The sequence below is a fragment of the Notolabrus celidotus genome, chromosome 3 (genome assembly GCF_009762535.1).
Source record: "Notolabrus celidotus isolate fNotCel1 chromosome 3, fNotCel1.pri, whole genome shotgun sequence".
Taxonomy (NCBI): Eukaryota; Metazoa; Chordata; class Actinopteri; order Labriformes; family Labridae; genus Notolabrus; species Notolabrus celidotus.
In genome coordinates, this window is record NC_048274.1 from 4,597,574 (window position 1) to 4,619,544 (window position 21,971).

A 21,971-nucleotide genomic window follows, 5' to 3' on the forward strand; every position below is an offset into this window, starting at 1 on the left:
GTAACGTGAATCCAGAACTAGGATTTGTATCATCTTGATGTATGTCTGAATTTACAGGTGAGCATTATCACTGTAAAATGTATCCTCAATCATGATGCACTCTACACAACTCTCCTGCAAAGCCTATTTTGCTGTTTGAAGCAGACTTCCATAGATACTTTGAAATAACCTGATGAAAGGACAGCAGGGCTGAAATGACACAGCACTTCTCTAAGCCCTGGACCACTCAGAGTGCTTCACACACACATTCATCCTTTCATAAACATTCATACACTGATGGTGGTGGAGGCTGCAGAGGAAGGTGCCAACCTGCTCATCAGGACTGAATCAAACTCATTTACACACGCATCAAATTTCTCATTACGACTTTGCATTGAGAGCAAATTGAAGTTTAGTGTCCTGTCCAAGGACATTTTCATTTGTGGACTGTTGAGGCCAGGTGTCCTCTTTCTGAGTGGATAACCTGCTCTTCCTCTGAGCCACAGCAGTCCATTAAATACAAAAGATGGAGACTAAATCCAAGTTCCTCTGAGCAACCAAGGCAAGGCAAGGCAAGGCAGCTTTATTTGTATAGCGCATTTCATACACGAGGGCAACTCAATGTGCTTTACATTAACACATTAAAAGCATTGGAGACATTCAGACAAGCATAAAAGAACATAATTAAAATGACAAATATGATAAAACAGAAAAGAAAAGGAAAATTAGAAATATATTAAAAATTACATTAAATTTTTAATTTAAACCAACTACATCAAATTGTGGCACCAGTGCAGGGATGGACCAGATTTTGCAGCTACACAAATCTGCACCTCAGAAAGAGAGAACATCAGCAAAAACTGAATTCACTTTCCAACACCAACTCTGCAAGAGATCAGGTGGAAGATTATGAATCAACGCCCAAAATGTAACATGTTTCCTTTCTTTAAGGACTAACTTGTTCAATTCAACATTCAATGACTAATCACAGCCCTGATTTAGCTTGTTACTTCTGTTCTCGTCAGTCTAATAAGATGATTTGTTTTGTTGTTTCTGATTTGGGAACTTAATTGAAGCCTAAACATGTAAAATAAATCTGGGAATACAGAAAATGGGAGGGCTTTTATTTATACCAACATTATAGATGAAATGTGAGCAGCAGAGTTTTTTACCTGTAGCAGAGAGGATATTCCTCCCCCTCAGGCAGAGGAGGCAGCTCCGGTGGCGTGATGAAGACTGTGTGTTCGCTGCGCTGGGATTCATCAATCTCTATCAGCCTGGCCTCCTCCGGCCTGTCACCGTCCACCTACAGAACAAAACATGAACAGCGATGTTTGGGTGGTGGTACGGTGACCTTTCATTCATCACGGCTGATGGAAACGGGGAGTATCTCATCGGACAGGGAAGAATTTCAACACTGAGCTTGACATTATGCCCTCTAATAAAAACGTCATTGCTTGGATAAGAGGGTTTTGGTCTGCTGGTTCATCACCTCTGAATAACATTTTTCACTAAAGGATAAACAGCTTTGTAGACCTGATATCAGTTTCTACAGAATGAGCTTGAGGAAGATCTGAGGGAGGCTGACAGCAGGTGACCTAGATTTTTCAAGTGAATAAGGCTCCCTGTCAGCACACACACAGCTGAAACTGTATACAATTATATTACATCAATGTTATATCCTCATATAGAAATACTTTTTGGTGGATATTATCTTCCTTGGCATTCTGTTAGATGTATATGAAAGTGCATAAAGAGTTATGAGAAACATGAGTGGATTGTACTTAAAAATACGGGCTGTACAGCTGATTCCTGATATCTGTAAGGCTCAAGATAATCAAGAGACAAGTCAGAAGATTTAATACTACAATGCTTAAAGTTTGGAGACTTATAAGAGGCAGATACAAATTGGACACTTCCTACAAAGCATTTCAGAAGCTGTCTGTTTTAAAAAGATCTTTCTCAGGTGGTTCATGTTTATCCCTTTAATATCCACAGCCAAACAATCTCTAACTCAAAATGTCATGTCTGTATTTTTTCTTTTTAACACCTGTCAACTCTCCAACAGCCATAAAACAGTAGTACTCCTCCTCGTGAATACCAAAGAAAGTGGAATGTAATTTCTACCATGCTGTGTTAAATACTTGCTTCTGATTGGTCGAAACCTCATAATTAATTATTGAAAGCAAAAGAGACACCAAGGGCAGCCTGATCACACACGTCATATCAAATCAATCAGCATAAAAGGAATCTCTGCCTGTTGACACTGTGGCAAAAACGTTAGTGTCAATCTCAGGCTGGTGTTGAGGGTGTTTTTAGCTGTATAATTAGCTTGTTTATGTCATTAAAGCTGGGGTTGGTAGTCAGATTTAAATCCAACTTTTTATTATGCTGGTTAAAATGATCTTTATGTCTCGATGGCGATCAATACATAATGTGTTCTTAAAAAGAGTGAAAAAAAAGCTGCTATCTACAGCCGGAGTAAACCCGGGAAAACATCAACCAATCCCTGCCATCAGGAGCCAAATTATGAAACCAATCAAATCCCGTCCTGCCGTTCTGCCCGCCTCCTGCAAAGCGTACATTTCATGTTTGTTTGTGTTTTTAACTTTCACTATGATAATGTTTTGGTATTTTCTTACCGCTGAGTGAGACATGAGTTGACGTAGTGCAAAACACAGACGATGTGCTGAGGACCGGTTTTGAATCATTCACGATCATATGGTCGCGAATCAGTGGTGCTCGTGTATGTGAGCGGTGGCGTCATTTTGGAGGAGCTCCGAGGGGAAGGGGGGAGGGGTTAGACGGAGTCCTGAGGAAATGCTACATTCAAATTCATGCTAGTTTTCCGAGACTACCAACCCTAGCTTTAAGATAGTAGTCAGGCATTAAGAGGAATAATGAATAGTGAACGGGTGGTTATTAGAGTTAGAGTCGTATGCATCTATGTGACTGTTAGTCTATGTCTGCTTTAGTTTAGTTTGTATGCATCTATGTGACTGTTAGTCTATGTCTGCTTTAGGTTAGTTTGTATGCATCTAATTTACAGTGTTGCATCATGTGCCTCACTTCCTAAAAGCCCAACCAGTGACAAGGACTGCAAATGAGCCATGGCTAGGAGTCCTTTATATGCAGCATCAGTTGCACTTTAATTTAGATGCTGGCATGTATTCCCCCCGTCAAAGACCCCTCAGCTTCTCACCCTGATGGGATTCTAACTACTATAATCACCCATTCACTATACATTATCCCTTACATATCAGGGGGATGCTTCTTCAACAATCAACTTTAAAAACATCCAAAAGTCCTGCGTTAGTTTGCATTTTGTGTGTGTGTGTGCATGTTTGCATATGTGTGAGAAAAAACAGGCTCTGACAGGCATTAGTCCTTCAAAGTGAATCAGGAGCAGAATGCCAGAGTTTGTGAGGAGCCACACGGCACAGAGAGGATTTATAGGGTCAGAAGGTGGGTCGATAGGTCACATGTTAAGTTGGAGTTTGTCCACATCGTGAATCTAAACTGCACCTCGGTTGATCTGTGCGTAAGCAGTAACTTTACTGCAGTTATCTGGAACAGCTCAGCTAGCTACTCTAATCCTACTCTGGATGATGTTTTGACTGATAAATACAACAGAAACTTCAATCAAACACTGATTACTGGGCAGTTGTCATACCAAATAATACCATAGTTTAACTGATTTGTTTGTCTTTCAAGTCCTTCTTGAACTTGTACGACTTTCTTCATACATTTTTTTTCAAGCTGTTGGAGAGATAATTATCCTCTCAACGACTTGTTCCTGCACATGACAGCAAAGATCTTAAATACTGCCTGCTTTATGTCCTCTCTCAGTCAGTTCTGTTAGTTTATTATGCAGTTATCAACTCAGCATGAGCAATAAATAACTCTAAAGCAGAGTTTCTAAAAGCATGTCTCCGTTCTGAACCTCCTTTTCCAGACAGTATTATTCAAAAAGGTGCCACAATAACATCAGGGTGGGGGAGTAAATTGCAGTCAGCACAAAAGATGACACTTATAAATTTCATCTCTGACATTTGGAGTTACTTCACATAATTTATCACAGCCTTCTTGGAGCGAGCAGATAATGAATCCTAAAGTAGGAAGTTTGAGCTTTTATAGTGGAAATAAAGAATTTAGGGTCACAGCGAGGTTATAAATTGAGAGGTGCTTTAAGACAGCCTCTCGTGCTAAAAGCAAAGGCTTAGTTCATGCTAAAGGGAGGGGGAGTGGAACACTTTCTGAAAGTTCATGGTTAAGTTTCAGTATGATGGTAATTAAAGTTAAAGCTACAAGTGAAGTATACTCTCTGTGGTGAAGTCTAAAGCCTTTTATTGGAAGTTAAACTTTTATTCTCCCGTGTTTAAGGCGGCACATCAAAGGCTAACACTGTGCTGTGTGAGGTTTCTCTGAGCTCTGATTAGACCATGAAATTAGAGGTGCATTAGCTTGGATATCGAGGAGAGATTAGAGTAGAAGTGTTGCTTTACACAGTTAAGGTGATTCAGTTTAACAGCTCAGGATGCATCCTTAAGGAGACAACCTGAAGATATAGTTTTCGTCTTTTACTGGCGTGTTGTAGCCCTCAAAGATCTAGACAGCTGTCGGCGGCTACTTGTTCCTAAATGTTTGATAAATTTTGAACCGCTAATCCTAGCAACAAGCTTTAAAAACCCAGTTACAGTGGACTTTCTCAGCTTTTCAGTGATACCACATTTGTCTCATTCAGCATATTCAAAATAAATTCAGGAGACTCTGGCGCCCCCCAAAATTGGTCTAGGTCTTTAAGGGTTAATGTTGTCTGAATGTTTTTTTCCCTTAAATTTTTGTGCAACTTTTTCTTCAGTTCAGATTAATTTGAAGGGATTTTATTCACAATGATATGAGTATTTTAAAGTGATGGCTGGAAGCAGTATGCAACCTTTAACCTAGACCTTGTAACATCTCTAATACCCTAAAAGGATTTAAATGTTATTTTCTAATCAGTTTTGTTGTGATCATTTGAAATCCCCTTTCTCTAGCTAAAAAATCCAATTTACTGTAGACATTAGTATGTGGGGTCATTTTAGAACTGAGAGTACACTGCCAGTCAAAAGTTTGGACACACCTTCTCATTCAATGATTTTTATTTGTTTTAATTATTTTCCACATTGTGGATTAATACTGAAGACATCAAAACTATGAAATAATCTGATTTTGCCATAATCTGGATTATAACAGTCGTCAAATAGGGCTATCCATTGTGTACTAACCCTACCTCTGAACAACACAACTGATGGTCTCAAACACATTAAGAAGGCAAGTCATTCTACAAATGAACTCTTGACAAGGCTCATGTTAACTAGAAACCATTCCAGGAGACCACTTCATGAAGCAGACTGAGAGAATACCAAGAGTGTGCAAAGCTGTCATGAAGGAAAAAGGGGGCTACTTTACAGAATCTAAAATATAAAACATATTCTACTTTGTTTAACACTTTTTGGTTCATTAAATAATTCCATATATGTTCTTTCATAGTTTTGATGTCTTCAGTATTAATCTACAGTGTTTAAAATAATTAAAATAAATACAAACCCTTGGATGAGAAGGTGTTTCCAAACTTTTGACTGGTAGTGTATTTCAACCATCAGTTCATATTTTGGTAGCTGTTTTAGATATAGTCTTAAGACTAAAATGCATACATTTTAGTCTTTTATTTTATTAGATTTTAGTCTTTTTTTCCTATATAGTTTAAGTCTAATCGAACAAAGTCTTTTAAATGCGAGCCAACACACATTCCTCCAAAGTGGCTCAAGAACCTCAAATATGGGTAAGAATATCTGTAATCTATCTGTAATGTATGTTTAAAAAGTCACTGATTGGCCCATTGATCATATTACAGTGTTTTCATTAACTATGTGTATTGTTGACAGTTTTTAATTGATGTGACTGTATTTCATTTGTATGATAAGGTTGTCCTGTCTCTAACCAGTTGGATTTAATTGGTTTTGTGACAGCGATGAACTACCTTCCCTCAGGGATCCGTACATTTTAACCTTATCTATTGCACATAGCTGTGTGTGTGTGTAGTACAGTGTGAGGTGTGTGTGGCCTTTGTGGTGCAGCATGCTTTCTTGCAGAGGGAGTAGATAATGTAAAACAGCCACAGTGCAGAAAGACAATCGGAGGATTTAATCACCCGTGGAGCAGACACACAGGGAGGTCGAGGCCTGGGAACACAGGGAGGGGAGGCTGGGGATGCTGGACTCTGGATTCACTTCCAGTATGTCTCAATTACAACCAGAATACCCACACACACTCACACACACACAAACACACAGGTAATCCAAGGACAGCCAAGTCTATTACAGAGTCTGTTAGAAGTGACCCGTGGACGTGAGCAGAGAGCCGAGTGACTACTTGGACTTTAAGAGTGCAAACACAAAATTTCACCTTCAACTTACAAACACAGCCTGATTGAGAAACACTAGCCTGCAAGCATGCAGGGTCAGACTACTCTATACTCCCCCAGTTGAGCTCAGAAGACACACTGACAGCTTCTCCAAAGCCCTTCATACTGTCACACTGGAGGATACAAGCTCAGGGGATTTAAAAAAAAAAAAACTTTAAGCTCCGTTAGCGTTTCAGGAATCACTGAGGCGCTAAAAGCCCGTACTCTCCCTCAAGTCATGAAAAATTGAGTGTAGAAAACTGTGTGCATGGACTTTCTATGAAACTGTGCTTTCACTATGTGAAGACAAACTGCTGATGCAGCTAATTCGACATGCAGAGTGAATACTCCAATGTTCATTAAAAATGAAAAGATTCAAGGAAGGAGATACAGACTGGATGAGGAGGAACTCATTTAAATTACATACCGATGAGTGGGTGGAGCAACGACATGAAAGGAAAGACTAGAGGGTCAGAAGTTGTCTGAAGTCACACTGCAAAGCCTCAAGGGCTCTACCACATATCACACACTCAACACCCAATACATGTACTAGTTCTACTCAAGTTCATCCTTATTGAGCGCACTGCTTCAGGTTGCACAAATTCACTCAGGTTTTTAACTTTGACATGATACCAGTAAAAATGAAAACAATATAGATGCTCATTTCATACCACAGCAACTAAACATGAACCGCTGGGCAACAAAAACTGGTCAATTTGCTACTTTGGTTTTGCACATGGCATTGTTGCAGAAATAGTCACTGTAGACGGACTAGGGTTGCAAAGGGGAGGAAAATTTCTGGTAAATTTTCCATGGGAAGTTAAGCTGGGGAATTTTGGATACATTCTAAATTGGAAATTTTCCATGGAAATTATGGGAATATATGGGAATTAACTGTGAATTGAGGGTAATTTAATGGAAAGGTATCATATCCAAGCATCAATATTTGTTTTGTTATAAGCGGACATACATACAAAATAATATAATTAAAACAGATTTGTTTGTAAGTAGAACTTTATCAAGTGTTAAATATTTTATTGAACAATCAATTCTTTCATTGAGGAACAAAAACATGAATGTTGAGTAAATATTACTCATCCCCCCGACCCAACCCATTCAAAAATTAACAAAAATGCAATCCCAGCAAAGTCCCATTCAAAATGTTAAATGAAAAGAGCCCCTCTACTTCCAAAAAAGTCCCATTCAACATGCAAATAAAAAAGCATCTTCTTGCATGAAATCTGCTTGTTTTAGTCAGGATTATGCTAAAATATATTTTCCCCAACTATATTTAAGTTCTAAGAGCCAACCTTCAATTTAGTAAAGTCCTTGTTCTGTTTATTCCCGTTCATTCCCATGGAAAGTTTCCAACTTTGAAAATTCCCGGAAAAAGATGGACCAATATTTGAAATACTGTTAAAAGAAATGAGGCAAAAGGTAAAATGAATAAGACTGTTACAGGAATCTGCCTTTGTGAAGTGGTTTTGAGCTCCCTGTCAACAGTCCACAATCAGGACTGCTAAACATATAGAGACCAGGTGACATCACTATCTCTCTCCTCCGCTCTCAGTCTGTCTGCAACAGACAGAAACGCGATGTGTGCATCTTTACGATACGCCAAAGGGACTATAAAAACGTGAGCATTGCAGACTGTGAGTGAGACCAGTAAGTGATATAGAGGCTATGACAGAGGGTGGAACAGAGAGACACTGCAGACAAGAAGAACCACAACATCAGGGGTAATAAATGAAATCCAGCAGCTTTTTACACGTTTGTGTGAAGATGTTGAAATGTTTTTAAATTATTAGAGCATAACAGCTCTGACATAATCAGAAAATAACGTTCTGATTGTCCTTTTCAGCACTTTGTTTTCTATACTGGTCCTCTTTATTTGATCTCTATGTTAATCAACCAGTGCTAGTCTTGTCCTCTTCTTTGCTCGTAGCAGCTTTGGGTTGAAATATTATTATTGATCTGATTTTGTCACAAGCTTTGGTGTTCCTTGTTACTTTCAAACACAAAAATAATAAAGATAGTAGCATTCTAAAGCACACGTATTGAAAAATATCAAAAATTTGACAACCTTCCTTTTGAGGCACTGCCCTCTTATCCCTATAAACTCCACATTGTGAGTCAGTTCTGACTCATCCGTGGTGATGTTACATAATCCGAACAATTGTTCCAGTAAACCATCATGTGGGGAGCCAGATGAGGTGGTAAAAACTAAGAATAATGCAGACAATGCAGGGTGACAGTCGGGAGCAGTGGATGGAGCTAACATGGACTCTCACAGAGGATGGCACAGAAGCCAAACCAACCTGTGTCTGTGTGGGACGCCTACGAGGGCTGCACTGAACATCTTGAGGATTACAAACAAAAACTGTGCAACTGTTTTCTGCAGATGTCCTTCAAACTCATCCATAAAAGTTGGTCTGCGAAAAATGAAAAATGGTGCGACCAAACAATGAGCTAATGTCAAAAATTATAGACAGAGGTTACACCAGAGCCGCCTTTCATTTTGTTGTTGTCTGTGCAGAATCAAATTGTGGGATAACTGTGATTGCACAATGTACCGCTCCTGCGTATTTAGTTTGGTTTGTAGTTTGAAGATAAAATGCCCCACGCACATTTCCTCCATCCGACAAAATGTACAGAGAATAGATATTCATACAGACCAAATTACAAAAATACATACCTTGCTTGCTTTGTCTGCACTTCGCTCTGAATTGTAGAGCTGCTCACAAACAGACGTAGAAAGGAGGAGAAAAAAAAGAAACACTCAGGAAATTTCAAGCAGAGAGTGGAGAAGCAAGTTTGGTAGAAGAAAGGTCAAGCAACACGGGAAAATGGAAGCTACTTATACGGCTTTAAGTGGAGCACAAAGACGCAGGTGACTAAAACAGAAACTTAAAAAAAAAGGAAATATTTAAAGTGAAGAGAAATGGCCCAAAATAAAAAGGTAAAGCTTTTAAAATTATCATTATTATCTTTACAGTAGGGGGGCTTGGTTTCACTGCAACCCCATGAATTCAAAGATCCAATGAAGAAGCTTGCATACCTTGTCCACACAGTCATCGAAGAAGGCCAGACTGGCGTCTTTGTCACTGACAAACGAGCACTCCTCAATAAAGCGGATGAACATCTGAGTTTTGGTCATCAGTGAGTAGAACTTCTGGTGCGAGCGGTCGCGGCTCTTCAAGAACCCTGAGGAGAAATAGACAATGTTTAGGCTTGTAGCATTTCGACTTAGTAGGAGACAGGTAGGATGGAAAACAGTGAAGAAACCAAGGATGAATAGAGACATCACAGATCTTTCAACTCTAACCTATATGGAAAATCTGTTCATGTCTTGCACGGTGAAAAAAAAGGAGTTTTTGGAAATTTTTGGGAAGCTTTGTAGAAGCTTTAGCTTTTGTTTGCGTACATTTTGTTTTTGTTTTTGGGCCCTTACAGACAGATGTGGTGGAGGTGAAACATCACCCCTTGGACGCTGCCTTATCTTATACTTGTTGATTTTCTTTTCTTTTCTCTCTTTAGTCTTTGACATGTTTTTATATCCTAGTGTACAAATGTCATCTCTCCCAAACTGTATTCCATTCTGACAATCTTCAAAAAGAAGACCTGAGGATTGAACAGAAAATGAACATGTTTTTTGTCTTGTTGCTCTGAAATACAAAATGCTGTCCGAGGAGAAAAGCATTAAAAAAGACAGGCTGTTTGATGTCCAACCTTTGCCGGGGAGTGAATCACAGATCATTTGAGCCGAGGGTTCGTTTTTAATTCATCGTTCTATCTCTCTGCAAAGAAGCAAGCATTCTCATCTTTCGAATGTGTGTGAATTTGTGGTTAAAAAACCCCATTACCTCCCTGAAAGCTCAATGTATACACACTCCATTTGTCTTGGTCTCGATCATTTAAGCCAGCACATTGTTATTACTCTGATAGCCTGTTTGTACAACAAGATGGTGAATGGCTTCCTTAATAGATGCTGAAAGCAGCTTAGCTGACTAATAATTCACTGATGTTGTGACACTGACAGCTGGATGGATGAGTACTGGCTCACGGGGCAGAGGTGGAAGCCAAACACTGATGTGAAGTGAGAAAAACACTTCCTACAGCTGAGAAATACCAAATCCTGTAACTGGCTGCTTGTAGCTCAAAGTATCAATCGAGTCTGAACAAAACTCCTCTCAGTAAGTTTATTACATTATTATGTTGTGATTGTTTGGAGTAAATTCAGATTTACAGGACAGTCAAACTAGAATTTCATCTCAGGGGTTGTGTATGTTTGTTAACAGACAAAGCTGTAGTTTGTCAGAGGAACAGATCTAATGAGGCTGAGGATACATTTGTATACTGATATATTTCAAATTATACATTACCCCAACAAACAAACAAAACAAATGTATGTAATGATGTGTGTTCAATTAAAACCATTTCATCCTCAATGCTTATAAATAATGTGAGCAAACTTTGAAGATATTTCCTTCAGGCATTGCTGAGTAATCATATTCACAAGTATGCGATGTACGTACAGAAAAACTCAAAGTATAAAATCTGCTTCCATAGAAAACTCCTCAGCACACTCATTGTGGTTTATGTAGGGTTTAAATGATAGATTCGGGGGGCGCCATTGGCCTAGCGGTCTGAACACAGGCTCCATATACAGAGGCTAAAGCCCTCGTCACAGAGGTCACAGGTTCAATTCCAGCCTTGACCATTTGCTGCATGTCCTCCCCTGCTCTCTGCTCCCCGCATTTCCTGTCTCACTTAAGCTGTCCTGTCCATTAAAGGCAAAAATTCCCAGAAATATAACTTTAAAAATACATAGATAAATGAATGAATAATGAATGAATGAATGAATGAATGAATGAATGATAGATTCATTGATTGAACTGGTCATATTGGATGCTTCAAGGGTGCTTTTGATTGGCTTGACTTGATCTTCATCAAAGAGCGAGTTTTGCAACTCAATATGACAGAAAAGCTTCTCAATGGGTCTCAAGGTGATATTATGTCATGAGCAGATTTTGAAAATGAAACAGATCCAGCTTTCAAACTCAAGTTTTAAGCCAGTATGTTATCCAGTGTGTGTAAAAAGTGAAAGACCTGAAGTTCAATATCAAGGTTTTAAAATATCAGATATTATCAACAGCTCAAAACACCAGACAGAACATTGAAGACCAATGCAATTTGCTCATTTTTAAATCAACAGTCTGTCATTTCTAAGTATGTTCATCTTCCATCTTCAAGGTCTCAGCAGTCTGCATGCATTACTCTCAAAGTCACAGATGTTGGACTGAAAGAGTTAAAATAATATAACAGACACAATTATGATTTTTAGACTGCAAACAGGAAACATTAAGATCTATTCCCCGCAGCCACATTAAGACATTGTGTAATTTCTCTTTGTTATGGATAATAGCTCCAAAGACAGTCAAAGGTTCACACACGTGATGCATGAGCTGTTGCATCATTACACAATGTACTGCAGCTACCCTGTTGATGTATCATATAACACACTAGACTCAACCTTGGCTGCAGCAATCCCCCAGCAGAGTGACCATGATTCAAACCTAACTCATTTCAGATGTGAGGTGAACCAGCTTTCATGGGCGCCGGTCCAGAGCCAGAGGCCACACTCAAAGCTCGGAGCATCCTTCAGTCTGCAGACAGCCTTGAACCTCCGACCTCATCCTCTTCTCAAACTACAGCCCTGCTACCCAAACACACACCGTGCGTGTGTGTGTGTGTGTGTGTGTGTGTGTGTGTGTGTGTGTGTGTGTGTGTGTGTGTGTGTGTGTGTGTGTGTGTGTGTGTGTTTACTAAGAGGCAAGGACGGACACTTATGAGAGCTCATGTATTAAACAGCACCATCTGTTTTGAGGCAGGCCAGCTGTAGAGGGGAAGGTGCTACAGATGACGCAGTATCAGTTTATGTATTCATAGACTCATTAGTGATAATCATGCACCGTAACTGTACGTGCATGAGTCAAACTGGTTTCACACAGTCATGGTTAAAGGCTGAGTTATGAAAAAGTGAAGCCAACTAAACTTTTCTGGACAACAGAGATTTAGATCCACTTTCTGTTTCACGTCTAAGAACGGATTCGTCCCTGCTGCCGGTTTGAGTTCCCATGAAGCTCCATTCACAATCTCTTTAGGGACGTAGTCGGATCCTGGCATCAGAAATTTTAACACGGGCTTTCTGTGCTGGCAATCTTCTGACATTACACTCTTTGTGGCAACATATTTATTAGTTGCTGGAGAATCAGCATCATAACTCTGCCTCAGTTGTTGGATAACTTTGCCTTCTTTTGTTCTGGACAGTCATCGTAGTTGTGAGTGACGGCTGGCCTCAGTCATGATACAATCACTTGACAGATAAGTGTGGTTGGCATTTAATCACCAAACACTGAATATAAGACAATCCCACTTTTGTTCTGTTATAAATTTATGGGAAAACCTGTCTTATATTACAGGCAATACAGCACTTATTGGACATAGTATCATCTTAATGGAGTTCTATTTAAAATGACGTCTTCCACATATACAGTGGTGGAAAAAAGTATTCAGACACCCTTAAAATTTTACACAATCTCAAATATTGTCATGAAATATTTGTGAAATTATTTTTTTGTGTGTTTCAGGCATTAGGCAGACATAAACAAATACAAATTATATTTTTTTTGTTTATTGTTTTCAAGAAAAACTAACACAACTAAATTCTTGACAGTGTCGATATGTCAGTTCTCAACATTGTTGGTATCAAAGTCAACAAATAACAGAGAATGTGTTCAATCTGAACAAAAAATAAACAAACCTGGCTGTGACTCTACTAAAAGAAATTGCATTTGAAGACCTAAGAGTGATTCTCAATGCAATATTTCACAAATGCATGGGGTGTCCCAAAACTTTTTTCCACCACTGTATGTCAGTTGTGTTATTATATAAAAACATGGGGGATTGTAAACTAGAGGTTTCATGTGAACTTTCAGTGACTTTTGATTTGATTGATGTGAATTTTATTTATTGTCTTTTTGTAGTTATTGTTCATTGTTAGCTTGCATTATGTCGTCACTACAGGCGGTGTAAAAACAGCCTCTAAGGTTCATAAACGTGTCCTTGATCTCCTGGTGGTCAATGAGCTCACATGCACACTCTCCACATCTCTCCAATCAAATGGCCTTTAATCTCAGCTGTCTGGATCCCCCTTCCACTGATTCCCTTTGTAAACTGGCCCCTCATCAAATAAATAAAACAAAGTTTGGCTCATGGTGCTAATGATTTGGACCGAGATCTGATCGACAGAGCTGACAGCACTGGACATGTTGCTCCTGAGAGATCTCCAAATGTTTGTACAAGAAAAACAAAACAGTGTGTTGGGAATGATTGCTTTGACTGGCTGGATACTGGACTCAGATACTGGGAATTACCAAGAAACTGTCCTGACTGAGCTCTGCATGGAAACCATTTACTTAACTAGTAAACAGAGAGCGCTTCATCAGAAAGGAAGAGTCTGTAAAACCTTTTCAGGTGTAAAAACAGCAACCAGAGGACACAGATTACATATCTACACTCCTTTCTAGAGGTTTTTGTTCAAACCTCTTCCCGTCTTTGAGCGTGCTTGACATTGAAAACAATAGTCTAACAAACTCATGATCCATTTAGTAACTTTTTCCATTGCTACAAGCTAAATCTCCCTGATTATACTCTGTGTAAATGACTACATACAGAAGTTTCTTGACTTGTCCACCCTCTGAAAACTGCAGTAATTACCTGTTATCTACTGTTTATTTACCTGAAAGCACTGAGAACCAATAATTCCACCAAAAGCTCATTTAACACCATGTTTCCCACGAGTTGGTGGATTTGAAGGTCTCATGCATGACAAAGCCCCTTCAGATTACTGGTAATAAGACAGCAAAGCTTCAACCATCTGCATCTGAGTAAACACTTTGGTGGGAATCGTTCAGAAACATTTCTTTCAGGGGAAAAATGTTGGCTTGGGACATTGTTTTCAACTGTGGACTTGTTTTGGGTCATGTGCGAGGAGTTTAAGGAAGCTGCTGGGGAATAAAACAGCTGGATTCATGTTTCCTGTGTGACTCTGACCTGCATATCTCATTCAAACACAATGCACATGAATGTTTTCACTCTAAGAGGTCACAGTGACATTACTTCAGATACCTTGCAAGTCAAAAAGGGAGCTGGCGTCTGTGGCTTTCTCAGAAGGTGCCTGAGTGATGGGTCTCAGGAATGAACGGTAACCTTTCAAGATGGCTGCCATGAAGCGCAGGAAGGCTTCCTGGATCTCCAGCTCCAGTGTGTGGAGGCTTTTTCCGCAGCTCAGCTCTGATGTGTCATTCATGCTCAGCTCCAGCAACCCATCAGGACGGTACTGACCTAAAGAGAGAGGAGCACAACACAAGTTTAAAATGAGTATGCGACTGTACAATGCATAGTGTACAATGCGGTGGCTACATGATTACCTAATGGAATTTTCTCCTGTTGTTTTCTGGAGATGTCCCTTTATCATTAACGGCTCCAGAAAAAAAATTAAGAGACCACTTCAAAAATAAGTTTCTATCTGGTTCTATTTGTTATTTATTTGTGTTTCAGTGAAACAGATATTTTGCTTTATGTTACATATAACATTTATTTCCAACTTCCCCAAAAAATATTTTAATTTAGGTCTTTTATTTGCACAAGCAGTTTAAAATAAAAAAAAATAAACAGTATATTTCAGACTGTGAATAAGGCAAAGAAAAAACAAGTTCAGATTGCATTTTAAAGAACAGGATAAGAACATTTCACCTTAGGGAAGAGTTTGGTTATTAGCATTTGTGGAATAACCCTAATTTTTAATTACTGCTTTCATGCCACCAGTCTTTAACATTGCTGTCAGGTAGCGTTATGCCACTCAATGCAAAGATTCAAGCAGCTTGGTTTTGCTGGATGGCTTGTCAGTTGATCACCACATCAGTACCTCATGAAGCTGACTGAGGTGTGCTTGTGTTGAAGCTCAGCAGACACTGAAATAGGATTTCTTCCATGCATGTAGAGATGCTGATTTTAGAAAAATTTGGAGTGGTCTCTTACATTTTATCTCCAGAGCTGAAGCAGACTGCAGGGTTCCCACTCTTTTCCAGAGATCATTTTCCAGGACATTTCCAGGACATTTTCATTGATGATCAAGCTGGTATGACCGTCTAAATTTAGTTCCTAATTTAGTTCCTAAATAGTGTAATATGTTCCTCTCAGTGGAAGTCTACATTGAAAGACATGTAGTCTATGGCTATCAATGAAATCATCTCTTACATGCTTAAAAATGATGGCAAATTGATAATAGAATAATGCAACCACAGAAGTACAGCACTTCACTTTATTAGTGCAACCAAGTAACAATGATGGGCAACTCTCATCTCAGCTTTCTCTTTTCTAAGTGGTCGATATAAAACAAAGGAAATCTCACGTTTTTTTTATTTGAGTTACCGTAAACTCTGAAAAAATCTCACCAGTGTAAAGACGCACTCTGTATTTGAAGATCTCTCAGAGATTTAAAAAAATGTAAACTGTCTTCTTGCATGGCGATGTCTATTATGATCAGCGATGTCTACAACGTGGAGTTTCTGTGCAGCTGTGTCGCTCTTTTTGTTCCGTTTGTTTTCACTATTGGGAGTTTGCACTCCTGCTAGCTAGAGGAGGGGTTCTGACACTTTTTGGAGCCAGGGACCCCTTACAGGTGAGAAAATTGTCCATGGCCCCCTCATAATTGTAACACAGATTAAGCACATTAGTGATGTGTCATGATCAAAAGCTGCGGCTCTGAGAGCCGATGCTTTATAGTGAATCAGAAAAGAGAGAGCGGCTCCCAGTTTTTTCCTTTCACTGCTTAGCTCTCACAGTGCTCAGCCCCAGCTCTGCTCACAGCAGAACTTTGTTTTGATTGGTCAGCATGGCGGCCATGCGGCCAATCATATGTGAGGATATAGGATACAGGTGATGGAGGGGAGGCTGTGTATCCTGGCTTCATCTGTTCCTTCAGAGAGAGTCTTCTTAAAGACCGGGCAAATACTCACTGAGAGGAGAAATCGGATCAGACCATCCAAGCTGAGGCATCTGATTTTACTCAATGCCAACCTGAGGAAATTAATGATGTTGTGTTTGGTTCTGGTTCTGTTTGCTTGAGTTTGGTTCTGGTTCTGGTTCTGTTTGCTTGAGTTTGGTTCTGGTTCTGGTTCTGTTTGCTCGAGTTTGGTTCTGGTTCGGTTCTGGTTCGGTTCTGGTTCGGTTCTGGTTCGGTTCTGGTTCGGTTCTGTTCTGGTTCACATCTGGTTGGGTTCTGGTACGGTTCTGGTTCGGTTCTGGTTCGGTTCTGATTCGGTTCTGGTATGGTTCTGGTTCGGTTCCGGTTCGGTTCTGGTTCGGTTCTGGTTCGGTTCTGGTTCGGTTCTGGTTCGGGTCTGGTTCGGTTCTGGTTAAAGTCTGGTTCGGTTCTGGTATAGTTCTGGTACGGTTCTGGTTCGGTTCGGTTCTGGTTCGGTTCCGGTTCGGTTCTGGTTCAGTTCTGGTACGGTTCTGGTTCGGTTCTGGTTCGGTTCTGGTTCAGTTCTGGTAGGGTTCTGGTTCGGTTCTGGTCCGGTTCTGGTTCGGTTCTGGTTTGATTCTGGTTGAGTTTGATTCTGGTTCTGTTTGCATGAGTTTGGTTCTGGTTCTGTATGCTTAAGTTTAGTTCTGGTTCTAAACCTAACCCTTACCCTAACCCTAACCCTAATCATAACCCTAACCCTAACCCTAACCCTAATCCTAACCCTAACCCTAACCCTAATCCTAACCCTAACCCTAACCCTAATCCTAACCCTAACCCTAATCATAACCCTAACCCTAATCCTAACCCTAACCCTAACCCTAACCCTAATCCTAACCCTAACCCTAACCCTAATTCTAACCCTAACCCTAACCCTAAACACAACCCTAACCCTAACCCTTATCACAACCCTAACCCTAACCCTAATTCTAACCCTAACCCTAATCACAACCCTAACCCTAACCCTAAACACAACCCTAACCCTAACCCTAACCCTAAGCACAACCCTAACCCCAACCCTAAACACAACCCTAACCCTAACCCTAACCCTAACCCTAATCACAACCCTAACCCTAACCATAAACACAACCCTAACCCTAACCCTAAACACAACCCTAACCCTAACCCTAAACACAACCCTAACCCTAACCACAACCCTAACCCTAATCACAACCCTAACCCTAACCCTAATCCTAACCCTAACCCTAACCCTAACCCTAATCCTAACCCTAACCCTAATTCTAACCCTAATCCTAACCCTAATCACAACCCTAACCCTAATCTTAACCCTAACCCTAATCATAACCCCAACCCTAACCCTAATCACAACCCTAACCCTAACCCTAAACACAACCCTAACCCTAACCCTAATCACAACCCTAACCCTAACCCTAATCACAACCCTAACCCTAACCCTAACCCTAATCACAAACCTAACCCTAATCACAACCCTAACCCTAACCCTAATCATAACCCCAACCCTAACCCTAATCACAACCCTAACCCTAACCCTAAACACAACCCTAACCCTAACCACAACCCTAACCCTAATCACAACCCTAACCCTAACCCTAACCCTAACCCTAATCCTAACCCTAACCCTAATTCTAACCCTAATCCTAACCCTAATCACAACCCTAATCCTAACCCTAATCACAACCCTAACCCTAACCCTAATCACAACCCTAACCCTAACCCTAACCCTAATCACAACCCTAACCCTAACCCTAATCACAACCCTAACCCTAACCCTAACCCTAATCACAACCCTAACCCTAACCCTAATCACAACCCTAACCCTAACCCTAACCCTAATCACAACCCTAACCCTAACCCTTAACACAACCCTAACCCTAATCACAACCCTAACCCTAACCCTAATCACAACCCTAACCCTAACCCTAAACACAACCCTAACCCTAACCACAACCCTAACCCTAATCACAACCCTAACCCTAACCCTAACCCTAACCCTAATCCTAACCCTAACCCTAATTCTAACCCTAACCCTAACCCTAACCCTAACCCTAACCCTAATCCTAACCCTAATTCTAACCCTAATCCTAACCCTAATCACAACCCTAATCCTAACCCTAATCACAACCCTAACCCTAACCCTAATCACAACCCTAACCCTAACCCTAACCCTAATCACAACCCTAACCCTAACCCTAACCCTAATCACAAACCTAACCCTAACCACAACCCTAACCCTAACCCTTAACACAACCCTAACCCTAATCACAACCCTAACCCTAACCCTAAACACAACCCTAACCCTAATCACAACCCTAACCCTAACCCTAAACACAACCCTAACCCTAATCACAACCCTAACCCTAACCCTAATCACAACCCTAACCCTAATCATAACCCTAGGATCAGGGTGAGAATGATTTTGTAACAGAAGAAATGCACACAATTTGGCATTATAAGGCTTCTCATAAAAACACAGTACGTAAAGGGTTTTCAACACAAACTATTATTTTTTGCAAAGTTAAGGTAAAATATACGGCTACAAAAGATCCTACATTAAGAGCCGTTTGGGAGTCGAAAGAGCCGGCTCTCTGAAAAGAGCCCAACTTCCCATCGGTAAAGCACATGCTTACTACCATTTGCACTCTTAGTTGCCCTTGGAACTATTTGTATTGTAAAACGTATCAATGTAAATACTTCAGACCTGTACCATAGTGATAAACAGATAACACTTCAATTTGAATCAAGTAAATACCACTTGTATACTTTAAAACAGAGGGTCATTTCATTCCTTGTGGACTCAACATGACATCATTTATACTTTTCAAGTAATTGATCTTAAACGCTTTCAGAAAATTAACAGTTACAAGACTCACATATCCCTTCGAGCCACCAAATGGTATCATAACAATGGTGTATATGATGTTTTGTAATGACACAGCACAATTTTATGATTTATTAGAAATGTATTCAAATTATTTCACAGACCCCCACGCTATGGTTCACAGACCCCCAGGGGTCCCAGGACCTCACTTTGAGAACAACTGAGCTAGAGTACGGTAATTGAGCCAAGTGTACCATAAAACATAAACAATATACCCCCGTTTTCTGTGAATGCATGATTATGAAGTGAAGGAGAAAAGATGTGAAAAAAGTTGCGCAGTGTCGCTGTCTTTTCCAGCACAGCGTGCACTCAACTTTCAATGAATGGGGATGTGTTTTGTTAATCGGGTCAGGTCAAATGCAGCCATGTTGGAATAATTTTACAGGACTATATGTGATTTTCCAGGATATTTGACTTTTTCTCCCATTTTTCAGGTGTTTTCCAGTACTGGAAAACTGGTCAACTGTTTTCCAGGTTTTCCAGGTTTTCCAGGACGCGTGGAAACCCTGAGACTGGTGTAAGAAACTTCATGACAGAGTTAAGCAAAGCTAAAATTTTCTCACTTATTTTTTTTGTTTTAAAAGAGCTTATTCCAAGTTTTACTAACCAGGTTTAAATTGTTTTGAGACTTTGATTAAAATTGTTGTCATCAGATATTATATTTAGAGTACCTTAACTGCATGCTTTATCTCATGACTCTCAGTGTATGAAGGGTTGTTCTCTGTACGGTCCTGCTTGATGCTGGGCTTCTACAGTGCATAATCTTTGTATCCACTTCTCACAGAACAGATTCCATGTTCTTTAAGTTTCATAATCTTGTGATAAATATCAGGTCTTTAGTCTTCTGTGCCATTTGCACATGAATTGATATCGGTGAAACGGTGCAATGAGGCATACTGATGGAGGGTGAGCAGGCTATTATTCAACATAAAGTTTTTGTGGTTAATGCAGTATTTTAAGATTTTGTTCCCACTGGTGTGTTTTACTAGCTGAAGGAAGAGAAGTTTACAAGAGCTGATAGAACAGTATCAAACTAACTTGTACACAAGGTGAAACTGAGCATTCTTTCACTCAGGTGGGGCCAACACAGTGACGTGACGAGGGAGAAACAAACCCATGAATGATAACCAAGGGGGCTGAGAGTGTTCTCATAAAAGCTGGAGTAAAGTTCTTCTCATTTTGAAACAGTAACCCATGAGGAAACTCCAACAGCCAAGGGTGTAACTCCATCACACACTCACAGAGTCAGTGACAGACGGTAATGTTTGAAGGGCTCATCTTTTTGGTCAGGTAGTCTGTCACCACACTCTGATTTAAATCTCTGGGCTCCTGTGAGAATAAAGTTTACTTCAAACTGAGACTGCTGACAAAATGTAGCCAAATTAGCATTTTGTTGAATTATGATCATAAGATATGCATTGAAAGGTCCTGCACCACTGCACCGCTTGAGGTATTGAAGTTAGTATTTCTATAGACAATAGAGAATAGACTTACATAATTGGGAAACATAAATACAAATTGATGCCCAAGTTTCTAAAGAGCCACAGGGCTTAGATGTCTCAACTTTAACTTCTAGCAGACACATCAATATTCAGCGGTACTTGCAGAAACTGGGTAGATTTTCAACTTCACTGAATCAGAAAATCCATTTATTCAATTTCTACAGCTCAATAAACAGCAGGTTTCACAGTTTCTCAGTGAGGGAGCTCCACGTGCAGCAGACAAGGTTGACAGCAGTACAATGAACAACACAGAAGGCCAGGTGGGTAATTAGGAAAGTGTTATGATCTAAACTATGATGGGATTACTGCAGCTTTCAACCCAGTTAAATGGAGAGGAGAACGGCACAGATTGAACGGAGAATACACCGCAAAGACAAAAAGATCTACACTAATGATGATGAATGATGTATGACACACTCTGAAAGAAGCTTAATTCCTCTCTGATATGCTTGATAACGATAAAGGCAGAAGAGGAAGTCAATATTCTAAAAAAATGTAATACATAAATTACATTTAATACTTACTTTATAGCTTTAATTAGGGATGTCAACAATTAATGGAGTATCGGTTAATTGGTTGTTAAGAACTTACTCAAACACATTTTTTTGTTACATCATGTGGTCTCATATTCCGTTCAGCTATCAGGGAGGTGTTTTAAGTTTAAAGCATGTTTGGATGTGAATCAGCTGACTGAAGGTGTTGCACACAGCGGAGACACTCAGCTGGGGGCTGCGGCTGAGTGACAGGTCTCCACTAATGCTTTTTTCCTCCGCCGCCGGACTGATTATGACCCGGTTGCGCTCCTGGCTGACACCTGACCACGTTCACATGCTTATTTTTCTCAATCAGAACGAGAAGACAGAAAACTGGACACTGTGAGTCTGAAATATGTTTCTGTTCAGTTCCCTTGTTGAAGTCTGAGCCTTCACTTTTATGACTGTATGTCCTCAGAGATTATGAGCCTGCTCCACACGTTGATATTCAGCGTGTTTAACATTTTAAACACCTCAATACGATCCGTAGATATTCAATAATGTCAGTTATATACATCGTGTCATGAAGGAAAATTTAATTCAGGGGGAAAAACGCATTTGG

At 40.0% G+C, this 21,971-nt stretch overlaps 1 protein-coding gene across 4 annotated transcripts in view; it reads right to left on the minus strand.

Moving 5' to 3' along the window:
- The window catches only part of LOC117810532 (C-myc promoter-binding protein-like), a 92,247-nt gene that overhangs the window by 25,517 nt on the left and 44,759 nt on the right, over positions 1 to 21,971 (minus strand). For 2 of the 4 annotated variants that reach the window (XM_034680415.1, XM_034680413.1), the window contains exons 12-15: positions 14,615 to 14,830; positions 9,483 to 9,628; positions 9,120 to 9,158; positions 1,152 to 1,285 (exon numbers count right to left, since the gene is read on the minus strand). In XM_034680415.1, the coding sequence (XP_034536306.1) occupies positions 1,152 to 1,285; positions 9,120 to 9,158; positions 9,483 to 9,628; positions 14,615 to 14,830 (535 nt within the window). The remainder of the gene's footprint in view (positions 1 to 1,151; positions 1,286 to 9,119; positions 9,159 to 9,482; positions 9,629 to 14,614; positions 14,831 to 21,971) is intronic. The other 2 variants (XM_034680416.1, XM_034680414.1) reach the window with 1 other exon arrangement.